We start from the raw sequence: 12619 nt of genomic DNA on the forward strand, positions 1-12619 counted from the left end.
AGTTATTATGTTCATTTAGATGCCTTGTCACAAAAAAGAAAATGCTGACAGCAGTTTGGAAGCTAGCAACTAAGAATCCTGAAGACATTGCCCACTGAGAAATGGTCTTTGCACCAAGAAAGACAGCCATCTTCTCCTGTCTCTGAGTTAGCACTGTGGAAGGAACTGGTTCCTGCCCTCACAGATTTGGCTACCACTTACCTGCCCAGTGGCTTTGCAGATGGTAGGAACCTCAAGAATCAAGATCAGTGTTTATTAATAAGTGATCAGTGTTTTTGCACTGTGACTAATGTTTGGAGCCTGATTAGGGAGAATGTGGCCCAAAGGTGAGGAGGATAAAGACTGGGACTTTTTTTTTTTTTATGTTTGACTATTTGTATGACTGGCAACTGACTCATTATTCCACCTGGCAGTTACCCAGACATAAAGAAGTCACTGAACTTAATTCTCCTTTGCTTCAAAGGATCAGGGAAAAGGGTAGAGAGACTTGTAGGTCAGGTAAACATGTAATAAGAGCAGGTGGTGGGGTGAGATTGCCATAGTGGAAGAAAGTGCCTAAAACTGTTCAATACCAGTTGCATGTTAGGAATAGGGACAATGGCAGTCCATTGGATACCTGGCAGTCCAGCATCTGAGGACACATCTTATTTTGGGGGATCTGGCACTCTGTACCACTCACTACAGAAGTTAGAGTACTTTTAATGGTCAGGATGTAGTATAAGTTGAATAATAGTAACAGGATACAATGACTAAAAAGAGAATTTTATTTCATTCTGATGTAAGAACAGTCGCACCAGGCTTTGCGTTATGACCTTTACCTCTGTGCAAGAAGTCCAGGGCAAGCGAAATTGATCTTTAAAGAGATGACCCTGAGGATGAACCACTCAATTCTCACATTTCACTGGCCCACACTGATTCCTAGCCGCAAGAGAGGTTGAGAAATGTAGTTCCCAGTTGGGTGGACTATGCCCAATAAATATTAAAAAGGAAAGAAAGAATAGTTCCTGAAGTATGGTTAGCAGTTTTTGATGCAAGGATATGTTGTCTCTATGGAGCCTGATGTGAGCACATGACCTGGACTTAACCAACAAGGTCAGTTCCACTGGGCACTTTGGATCGGAGAGTTGGTCATAGCTGACAGAAGGCCTCTCCTATTCTGCCTAGGTGTGACCTGAGCAGATGCTTCCCTGCTCAAGTTTAATTAGTTCCTGCCACATTCTAAGCCTGATGCCTTCTGCATGGCTTCCCAGAGTCCAATAGCTGTCAGGACAGTGCGTACATATTGCATGGTTATGGATTGAGAAATAGGATTTGTTGGGAAAGTTTGTGAGCAAAGGGTCAATGAGAGAAAACATTCCTGGCCCAGACTCTCACTATTCCTGTAAGAGGCAAACAGGGTGAGGGTTTTTATGGTGAACATGTATTTCGTTCTAGCAGCTCTCCCTTCTCAGGGAATGGGAACAACTTCCTCAGTGCAGAACTAAACCAACTGCTTGTTGGAAGGCAGACTGGATTTGGGTTTCCACTTTTTAGAGGAATTGTCTAGGAAAGTCAGCAGCTATTGGGATGTATGCCTTGGCAATGTTAGCCCTTGTGCCCTGGAAAGCTCAGTTTGGTCACAAACTGAGTTTCAAATACACAGAAAGCTATTTTCAAAAACTATCTCAAAGAATGAATAAAAATGAAACATTCTCTCTTGACAATACAATGGGCTTAGAAATAAACTAAAAAATATTTTTTAAATGTATATATTTGGAAAAAGAAAAGCACTTTTAAATCAAACATTCAAAAAATGTCATAATTGGAGTTAACAAAAATATTTTGAAATAAATGACAATAAGAATAACCCTAAAGTGAGTAAAAGGAAGAAGAATAAAAGCAAGACAGAAAATAATGAAATATAAAATCAAGAAACAGAAGAGTAGTTCTTTGACAGATCTAGTGTAATAGAGAAACCCCTAGCAAAACTAATCAAGACAAAAAGAAAAAGTGTAAGTAAACAGTACTTGCAACTTACAGGAGCCATAATCAGGTAGACTAGATGGTCAGAAAGAACCATGATGGCATACTAAAATCAATGTTTTGAACATAGATGACATGAATAATTTTGTGTTTTAAGCTGGTAAAACCAATAGCCACTAAATAAATTGAAACAATAAATTGAGAATCCTCCCACCCCCTCAATAAGGTGAGCCACAATTTGATTCATGACAAACTGCAGGAAATGGCAAACAGCTCACAGAAGGGATGTTACTAAAATGAGAATATAAATCGAGCTTTTGACTCAATAAGTAATATCGATACAATGTCATACAGTCACTAATTTCCCCTCATTACCCATGATTGCCATCTGTCTTTTATCATTCTCCCTGGAAATTCTGATTCACCGTCCATAAATTCCTGCAGCGCATGTCCTTTCCCACAGGACTTCCTAATTCACTGAGCTCCTCCTTGTGAGCTCTTCCTGTGGCTCTGCTTTGTATCACTGTGTCTGGGGCATGAGCAGTTCTGTGAGCTGGCCTGCAGTGACCCCTTCTCCCAAGGAGCCTAGCACGGTGCGTCCCCAGAGCGGGAGAACATAGAGAAGGCTGAGGGGGGATGCGTGGGTGTCACCCTCCACTCTGCACAAACCAGAGTCCAAGCTCTGACCTGACAGTCTGTCCCTGCTGCCGCAGCCCTGCTTGGCGTCTGGCCCAGGGAAGGGCAGACAGGCAGAGGCCTTCGCCTCCCTCGGTGCTGTGCCCAAAGCTCAGGTTTCAGCCTTCTAAATATAAGGTGTGCTCAGGGGTCCCAAAGCAAGCCCACATTCACTGCAGAGTGCTCCTGGCCTGCCTGCTGTCCCTGCTGGGTCACGTCCACCCTTCAAGTGTGTGCTTTCTCAGGAAACCTTAGAACATGTTTATTTTAAAAGAACAGATTGGAGAAAACAAAAAGGTGAGTGACTATATCATGGCTGTGTTAACACTATTTTGACTGAACTTTAGATTTGTTTCAGATGGAACAAGTTGTGGGCATTGTCTGTACTTGGATAGTTTTATATACACACACACACACACACATATACATACATATGTATATACACACACATATCTGTATATATTTGTACATATACATATAAGTATACATATATATGTTTTTTCTTGCTTTTCCAAACAAAAACCACATTAATTGCATTTTTTTTATTTATTGTAGAATATTTGATCACAATTTTGTGTAAGCTTTTCATTTTTTTTTATCAGATATTTAATACATGGTAGACTATGTTGCTTTGCCAAAAAAAAAGGTATGGAAAAAAGAAAAGGACACTCCATGTGATTAACAGCATCTGTTTTGTGTCAGTGTTTCTAGATTGCTGTTCATAGTCGGGCGCTTGTTCACAGGGAAATCCATGGCATCAGTACCTTCCATTGGTTGCCTGCTAGCCAAAAATCAGTATTATCGAAGTAAGTTATAACATCACTGGAGGATATTCCTAGAGAATGTGATTTGAGGTGATGTTGGTGGGATATTATTGACATACATATCATGTCCTGGTCAGAGCTTAAGGGAGGAAAGTTGACAGTTGTAACAGTGAAGAAAATAGGACTAGAGATCATTCAGACCTCTCTGAATCAATATTGTCAGGGCTCATCTCTTTGTTTTAAGTATGCCATATTATATCATATTAATGAAACCATCAACACTTGTAAATAAGTGAAAATAATCTTATATTTCATAATTATGTTTTAATTTCATGTATCTTGCATTTAATAGGATATATTAAAAGCTGACAATTTTACATGAAGAAAAGACTGTTTCTTAGAAAAGAAAGGATGATATGACTGCTTCAAGGATTATTTCATTTCCATTTTCTGCTATGGATAATAGGTCAGCTTCTATTTGGCCGGTTTTATTTTTATTTATTTATCCACTTCTGAGTATTCATAGCTGAATAGAAAATTACTGATTCTTAAGGAAAATTTGGAAATTTCATAGAATGAAACAATCATTTCAGAAACAAATTATTGTTTATTGAAAATATGCCCACATATAGAAAATTCTAATTTCAGGGATTGTTTGTAGGTAAAAGTTGGACGTGTCTATTAACTTATTATTTTTATAAAATTGTTAAACTATTTGCATTTACTTAGTGTTATATCCATAGAAGTTATTTTTATATTTAGATCATTTAAAAGACTTATAGGTTTAAAATATACGTATGATAAAACAAATAAAATTTTTATTATTTAAATTCCTTTCCTTCTAAACTTGTAGCTTTTGTAGAACATTTAAATATATGCACATGTAATATTTCTAATGTAGTACAATAAAATTTATTCTTGATTTTGTACTTACTAAGATTTTGAATTTGGTGACATTTATATTTTAAGTTCTACATCTATCTATGGAGAGAGAGAGAAAGAATCATCCACCATGAAAAGAAATATATCTTTTTAATAGAAAATGTAAGAGTGTGCTAGGTGACCATTGCTCTTCCAAGTATCTCTCTCCCAGGCATGGTCTAGTGGTCAGTAAGGCCTGCAGAAATCAGCAAGAACTTTCCTGCCATAAAACATGAAGAAATCCTCGGAAATTAGGAAGAGAAAAATAAAAGGGGATAACTACCTCAACTACCTCTTAGAGAAAACAAAGGACTCTGAGATAATGCAGCAAAAACAGAAGACAGCCAATGAGAAGAAGTCTATGCAGACAAGAGAAAAAAGATGACTATTTGGAATACCTGGGTGCTACTGCCAACTAGGTGTATCATAAGCAGCGTCTGCCTTCGGCTCAGGGTGTGATCCCAGGTCTGGGGACTGAGTCCCGCATTGGGCTCCCTGTGGGGAGCCTGCTTCTCCCTCTATGTCTCTGCCTCTCTCTCTGTGTCTTTCATGAATAAATAAATAACATCTTTAAAAAAAACTATCTTAAACTTAAAAAAAGTAACATGGAATATGCCTTTTTCCAGAAGACTTTTTAATTGACAGTTTAATCCATTTTTTGATTCATGAAGTCATGATCCAGGAGTAAATAATTTCAAACCATGCTACTTTGCCACTTGGAAGTTTATGCATAAATAATATGTCTGTGTTTGTTTGCCAATTATTTATTTGTTTATTGATTATCATTTGTTTCCTTCAGAGACCAGTATATCTTCAGTTAGCTCTTTAACAGATTCTGTTAATGTCATACCTGATGACAAATCCCAACAAGGTATTTGGTTTATTTCTTATCAGCATCACTCTTAATATTTTCTTTGTTTCTAGTCTTCCAAATGTGTTTGAGAAGAGAGTAATATGACTTTTATTTGATAGGGTTACTAAATGTGGCAGAATCTAGCTGGTGGTTTAAATCCTTTTTCCATTCTGAACCTGTGCCTTCAGATATAAGAAGAAAAGATCTGTCTGCTAGTGGGTATGTTTTAGTTTTTCTCTGATAAAGATATTTAAAAAAAAAAGATATTTCCTTACCAGAATGAAACAATATAGGTAGCAATTACTATGTTAACCATTAGGGATAAAAAATAGTTATTTCTTGATGGTGATGAAGGCTTTAATATAAAGCATACTTAAGGGATTGAGATGGAGAAGATATTTGCTCACCTGTTTTGTTAACCATCAGTCAATTTGTGAACACTTTTTCTAATTCTGCCACTGAAGAGAAACTGAAAAGTCACATGACAATTTTTGTCATTGTTTAGTGATAAAACAGACTGAGAGTCAGAGGCAAGGTTCTAAATTTGTTTTTATGGTACTTTCAGGAAACAAAAATATCTACTCTAATAAAAGGAAACATGAAATAGTTGGCTCCAGAACAGGGAAGGAAAAGAAAAAAAAAAGAACTTGGACAATCTTATGGTGTGAAAGAGAAAGAAAGAAAGAAATGCTCAAAAAGTGAGGAGATATGTCAAAATGACATACGACCCAGTTGGCCAAATCTGGGACAATTTCAGCAACAAAATAATGATAGTAACAGATAATTGCCCATTGGAGCAAATAAAATCTGTTAATCATTATTGATATAAATAAGTAAATGAACAAACAAATGAGAGAGAAGGGAAAGCTCTTTATTGTAGTACTCTAATTAATAAATGTAGAAGGAATTAATAAATGTAGATGGAAAAAGAGAATTACTACTTGACATATATTACAGTAATGATTGTTTCAGGCAAGGATTATCATTGGGTGCTAAAATAAATGGGGACAAGTATGAGAAATGAGTTCTTCTCAGAGTGTCTCCCCCCAAATACTTATTCATTACAAGGGAAAATAGTGATTTTCCAATGGACAAAACTATCAGATACCACCTTAACAAAAACAAACAGAAAACAATTATTTAGTCCCTGTCCTGGACAACTTATTTCAGTTCCACTGCTGACTTTGACTGGCTTCTGTATGGTGCCAAATACTACACAGAAGATTGAACTGGTGGGTTTGCATACAAGTGTTTCTACATATTTTGAATCCTAACACACTGAATAGTACAGTTGTTATTCTAATGGTTTCTAAAATACTTATTTTAGTTTTTTAGACACTACTAATGACCAAATGTAATACAAAGAGTAAATAATAATGGATTTCATAGATCCTAATAAAACATAAGGGCTTTTATGAATTTTTTACATATAATAAATTTGAAATAGAATTAATAAATATTGATATTTTCAAAAATCAAAGAGAAAAAATCAAAGTGGAGTTAATTGTTGAAAACATGTATCCTATATGCTATCAAGTATATTAATTTGAATTATCTAGGTAACTGTTTCACTCATTTTTCCACTTTACTCTGACTATAAAGACAACTTACCTTATAGCTAAGTATTTCTCCGCTATCTGTGTATGGAAATTCAATGAATATTGTTGTAATGACTATTTTATACAGTGTTAATAGCTGACTCTGATAATCAAGAGGATTCCACCTGCCGAGGTGCTATATTTGTGAACCACACCTTTCAGTACTAAGCTATTCCAGATGACTTTTCTTCATTATAAGAAGACAGAAACCTGCTGGAGATCCTATTTATGAGATAGTATCTCTGCAGCCACCCATACAGCAAAAGATTAGGCATTTTCCTCATTATACAGACTATTGCTGTGAGTGGTATCAGCAACGTGGAGAATATTGGAAAAGTATGCCTTTGAAAACATGTACCTTTTTAAAGTAATAAGTCTTCAAATGTAATGATTTGTATGAAGTAGCTTTTTCCCTATCCACATTATTTTTCAAAAACTTTTCAAAAGTCTTTATATTTTCAAAAAAATTTAGGCTCTCTAAATGTCTGTTGAATAATTTATTATGCCTTAGAAAGGAAAAATTGATGCCTAACAATGGTTTAAAGGGAATTGAATTCAGAAATGTAGACAACAGTGGCAAAAATTGTATTTTTAATCATGAACATTGGAAATATAAAACACCCCCATAAACATATTGCTTGTTAAAAATATATTGCTGTACGTGCAATTAATTTGTTATTGTGTACACTTTACAATGCATGATTTTAAATAATATTTAACAATGTGGAATGATCTATATATGGTGTGATTTTAGTTGTGTTATATATATATGTTTATAATAATAGATTGAGAAGAAATATTTCAAAATGGCAACAGTAACTATTTCTGGAGATGGAATTATAGGTGATTTTAATTTTCTTCTTTATATTTTTTCTGTATCTTTTCAAATTTTCTAATATGATGTTTTTGTGTATAATTAGAGAATAATAAACATTATGACAAAAAGAGCAGCCCCGGTGGCTCAGCGGTTTAGAGCTGCCTTCAGCCCAAGGCCTGATCTTGGAGACGCGGGATCGATTCCCACATCGGGCTCCCTACCTGGAGCCTGCTTCTCTCTCTGCCTGTGTCTCTACCTCTCTCTGTGTGTGTCTCTCATGAATAAATAAATAAAATCTTTTTTAAAAAAAGAAGCACTGGACACATTTTGTGAATGTGAATATTTCCTACCTTGGCTAGAATATTCCCTACTTTCCTCAATACGGGGTAGATAATATTAAATGACTTTCAGTTAAAACTTTTCTGTATACTACTAGCAAATATTTTTCAATGTAAGATGTGAGGCATTAGAAATTAGGGATGGTGAATTCTCGCAGATCAATGTCACTAGTCTTATGTGACTATTGTTGCATTAAACATCCAGGATAGCACACACAGTTGTTAGTAAGACTGTATTCTAACCCAACTGCATAACCATAAGAAAATATTAGGAATGACCATTTGCAATGATGAGCACAACTGACTATTTACTACTGTTTCCAAATGAGACATACATATTTGTGTTTCTCTAACACTTGGCTGTCAATGAAGGGACTCATATATCATGTTGGCCCACTCAATAGCACATCATTATTTCATGTTACTACTTTTCTGGTGGTTGCTTGCATTTATATTTTTTTATAATTTATAGAGGCTGATTAAATTTTTGGACTATCATTTGGCTTCAGTATAAAGATTAAATTAGTGATAGAACACTCATTTTTTTTTCTAAAGTAAGAAAAAAATGACAAAACAAATATGGTAAGTTGTGAGACTTTAAGATTATAAACAAATTCCTTTTTTCTTAGCCACTAGGTATATGTGTAAACATATTGCTTGTTTAGGTTATTTGATGAATTTTCCCAAATAGGTTATCAAGTTGATATTCACTTTGTTTACTCAGAAAGATAGCATTTATTAAATTACATCATTTGCCTATGTATTTGTATATTTTTAATGTGTCAAAAATACTGGTTTTATAGTAGTTTAGTGTTACTGTTGCAAAAAGTTATTATTTTTTAAAGTACTTGGATTTTACATGAGATTTTTAGTCAAATATATTAGAGTGGCTAGTATACAATACAGATGTGAGAATAGATGGACGGATGGAGGGATGGTTGGAAGATTAGAAAGATGATAGATAGATAGATAGATAGATAGATAGATAGATAGATAGATAGATGATAGATAGGGATTCTGAAAAAAATATGTAAGGAATCTTTCAGAAAAGTAATAGTAAAGTGAATTTTTTAAAGATTGAAAGGATTCCTGTGTGCTATCTCAGAGTTTGTATAGAATGAGGATGATATAAGTAAAGAGAACAAAATGCCTTCCAGATAAATTCTAGTTAATTGCTTTTAACATAATTTTCCTACAGTTTAGTTTGGGGCTGTGTTTAAAAAGTACTTCACACATAGATAGTAGCATAAGTATGTTATTTTAGTTCAAACATCCCCTACCTGTCTTTGTTGCCTACTGGTTAGATAATAAATAGTGGAGGCTGAATGTATCACAGGAGTGTCATAACTCCATATGACTTGAGATGTGCTATAGTTAGTCTAATTTGAAATTATGAAATATTATTTGACTTGGTTGGATGTCTGTATTAAATGCAACTAGGTTTTTAATATTTCTGCTCAAGTTCTATGAAATTATATGTTAAGGTTCCGATGATTTTTTGACGTATGATTTTGATAGCAGGTTCCAAGTTATTAACCCACATTTTTTACAGATAAAATAACCACAACCAGTTCATCAATTCTCACTAGAGTTAAAGTCCTCTAGCTTGATTTTAGGACTACTTGGTGCTTCATACATTATGCAGAAGTTTGGGTTGTAGGAAATAAAATTCAGGAATACCATTTGCCTATTAAAAAGTAATGATGGAAAATAATTAAGTTGAATAGAGTAACTAAACTTCTCACTCATAGAAATTCAAAAAATGTAGTCATAATTTATCCATCCTCCCAATGCCATCCTCCAAATGAACATGCCAAAGCCCAGCTCATGGTCAAATAGCTCACAATATTTCCTTGTTGCTTCTTCTTTCTTAGAGAATGGCAACCCATTCATCCGTTCAAACAAGTTCATTATCCATGATAATTATAACCAAGCCAACACCGAGTCCTTCTGATTTTATTCTTTTTATTTTTTGCATCCACCTACTTATTTTCTTTCCCACCAGCACTTACCTGAGCCCAGGCTTTTATCATTTCTCCTGAGAAAAATGGCCATGGCATCCTAAGTGGTCTACCTGCACCCTTTTTTAGATCTCTCCAATTGAGTGTCCTCTACAGATCAATCACAATCATCTTAACAAAACATGATCTGATTATACTCTCCTGTGAACACACATCCTCCATACACTAGCACATGCACAATATTCAATAGTTCCATCATGCTCAGATTATAGTCACGATTCATACAAATCCCCACATATTCTAGCCCATGCAGATCTCCATAATCTATTCTTGTATATCACTATCCAAAGCTTCCAGTGTTCCAGCTATGTCAGCTCTCCTTCAGTTTCTCATATGTGTCAGCTTCTTTCCTGCCACATAGTCTTTCCACAGTCTGTTCCCTCAGCTTGTACTGTCTTCACTTAATTAACATCTACTCATCTTTAAAATCTTGGCTCAAAAGTCTCTTCCTCAGAGAAAACTTCTTCGATCTACTTAATAAATTAAATTTTTCATTATAGGCTCTCATAGCTCCTATTAATCTCCTTTCTAGCTCTTATCACACTTATAATTTTACATTTGTTTAAGTATTAGTTTTCTCTGCTGCACTATAGTATGCTTTTCCAACTGCAGCATAAACTACACGAGGGCAAGGATTATGTCTGCTCTACTCAACATTTTATACCCAGCTTCTGACATATCAACAAATATTTGTCAAAAGAATGACAATGGTTCTTTAGCTGGAGCTGGCCCCTCTCTCAAGAAGTGTTAAGCTTTGGCAAAGAAGGGTAAACACTAAATCAACAAAGACAACCTTTTCCAACAGTGGTGAGCACTGTAAAGGAAATGATGTACTTTTGTTGGAGAGTGATGGAGGTGGGACAGAGGTGAGGGAGGGCTTCTTTAATTGGTATACTTAAGGAAAGCCTTACTAAAAAGTGGATTTGGGACTGAATCCTAAAAAGGGGAAGCAGCCAGTTTTGTGAAAAGCACTCTAGGCAGAAAAAATAGGCAGTACAATTTACCACACTCTATGTGGTATATCTAGTTTCCTGTTGCACTATTTTCAAGAGAAGAATTTGATATATTCTATATAGGGGTCAGATTATCTGCTGTGTTTCTTTCCAACTAAAATGGGGATGAGAGATGGTCTGGTCAGTTTTGGGGCTGTGTACTTTTTTCTTAAAGTCGCTCAGGGTGACCTACGAATTGTCCAAAATCACACCGCATAGCAGCATGCATGTAAAGTTGCTGGACATCTCCCACAGCTCTTGTGAATGCCTGGAGTTCTGTAGGGCACAGCCGCATGAGCATCTCCTGTCTCTGATATAATTTTCTGAATACCAGGTCAGTTTTATTGCATCATTTCTACCCTACTTCTTACACCAAATGGATAAACAAATGGCTATTATTTTAAAGATTCTTTATGAGTTTCACTTAAAAAATCTTATAACTATTTCATAAAAACAAAACAAAAACTAGTGAAAGAGAGTGCTGCATAGTTACTCTCCTTCCTCAATAATTTAGAAGGAATGCATTTCAGCTTGGGTGTCTAAAAAATGTTCTCCCATTTCAGTGTAAGTATCTGGCTTCCAAAAAGCAGAGAGGGAGAAAAGTATGTGATTCTAATACTGTGCTTCAAACAAATTTCATTCAACATTTTAGTACATTTTAATTAAATTCATTCTAACCAAGTATGTATTGCAGCTATTCGGGAAAAATGACTTGTATTTTTTTGTTATAGCTTTATATAAATTGGTCAGATATAAAGGTTTTGCTTTATCATTTTTAACTAGATAGATTGAAATTTATTTGGGTCCAGGTTGTAAACCCAAAATATGTTAAATCTTTTGCATTATAGTAATTATTTGGTTAACGGCCAGCTGGAATGTGAGCTTCATAAATGTTTTATCTTTTTATCATTCCTAGCAGAGTTTTTCTAATCAATGAATGAACAGTTAATGGAAATAAGATTTATATGTTAAATGACTACAAACATTAGAATTTTGAAATTCCTTTGTAAGGAAGAATGACCAACATTTTATTTTCAGATAAACTACCTTTGAAAATATTTATACAGTCTTAAAAAGCTCTAAAGAGAGCTATCTTCAAATTTCAAGATGAATTTTACCATGAAGAGAGAAGACAGACAAAGCTCATAAACTGATTCATGTTGCTTTTTCTTAATCATCTTAGATGGATTTCACATATCCATTTATTTCCTGTTACTGCTATTACTGCTTAATATTCTGGAAGGACACAATTTTATTCTTTCTATTGTGCAGAAAGCATCCTTTTAGCTTCCTCCCATCTGGCTGACATTCTCTGAGGTCCCTAAGATAGAAGTACATTTGAGTGTGCTTGATGGCAAATATAGGAGCTCAATCTGCTCAGCATCCTGGACTCCAGAAGCAGGGTCCCAAACTGAAAGCAAAGCAGGCTTCATTCAAAGCAGCAGAGTAGGATTGAAACAGAAATTTGGGGTAATGTGGAGGTTAATTAATTTTTCTTACACATATCTTAAACAGTGTAACCAATCTGTAACTGACCAATTAATTCCAATTGAACCGACAAATATTTTCCTTTTGAAAACTACCTTTTAACACTATTCCATAGTCCTTGTTCTTTCAAAATTCCAGAAAATATTAAATTTCAAGAAAAATCTCTCTCCAGCTAATTATTGTAATTCAT

General features: G+C 34.9%; 1 protein-coding gene across 2 annotated transcripts; it reads left to right on the forward strand.

The window, feature by feature from the left end:
• The first annotated feature begins 2501 nt into the window (after positions 1–2501).
• On the forward strand, positions 2502–7718 carry PPDPFL (pancreatic progenitor cell differentiation and proliferation factor like). 2 transcript variants are annotated; one of them, XM_038579272.1, is made up of 5 exons: positions 2502–2934; positions 3340–3443; positions 5122–5193; positions 5295–5394; positions 6862–7718. In XM_038579272.1, the coding sequence occupies exons 2-5, from the start codon at positions 3389–3391 to the stop codon at positions 6872–6874; spliced, it is 240 nt and encodes a 79-aa protein (XP_038435200.1). In that variant the 5' UTR covers positions 2502–2934; positions 3340–3388; the 3' UTR covers positions 6875–7718. The 2 variants fall into 2 exon arrangements, with proteins under 2 accessions (XP_038435200.1, XP_038435199.1); XM_038579271.1 differs by having other exon boundaries at positions 5295–7718.
• The last annotated feature ends 4901 nt before the right edge of the window (positions 7719–12619 follow it).

Source organism: Canis lupus, chromosome 29 (assembly GCF_011100685.1).
Source record: "Canis lupus familiaris isolate Mischka breed German Shepherd chromosome 29, alternate assembly UU_Cfam_GSD_1.0, whole genome shotgun sequence".
Classification (NCBI taxonomy): Eukaryota; Metazoa; Chordata; class Mammalia; order Carnivora; family Canidae; genus Canis; species Canis lupus.

Coding starts and splice junctions, on each gene's coding strand:
- PPDPFL (XM_038579271.1), top strand. CDS start 3,389: ATGGCATCAGTACCTTCCATTGGTTGCCTGCTAGCCAAAAATCAGTAT. Junction 3,444..5,121: donor CAAAAATCAGTATTATCGAA/GTAAGTTATAAC, acceptor TGTTTCCTTCAG/AGACCAGTATATCTTCAGTT. Junction 5,194..5,294: donor TGATGACAAATCCCAACAAG/GTATTTGGTTTA, acceptor TTTATTTGATAG/GGTTACTAAATGTGGCAGAA.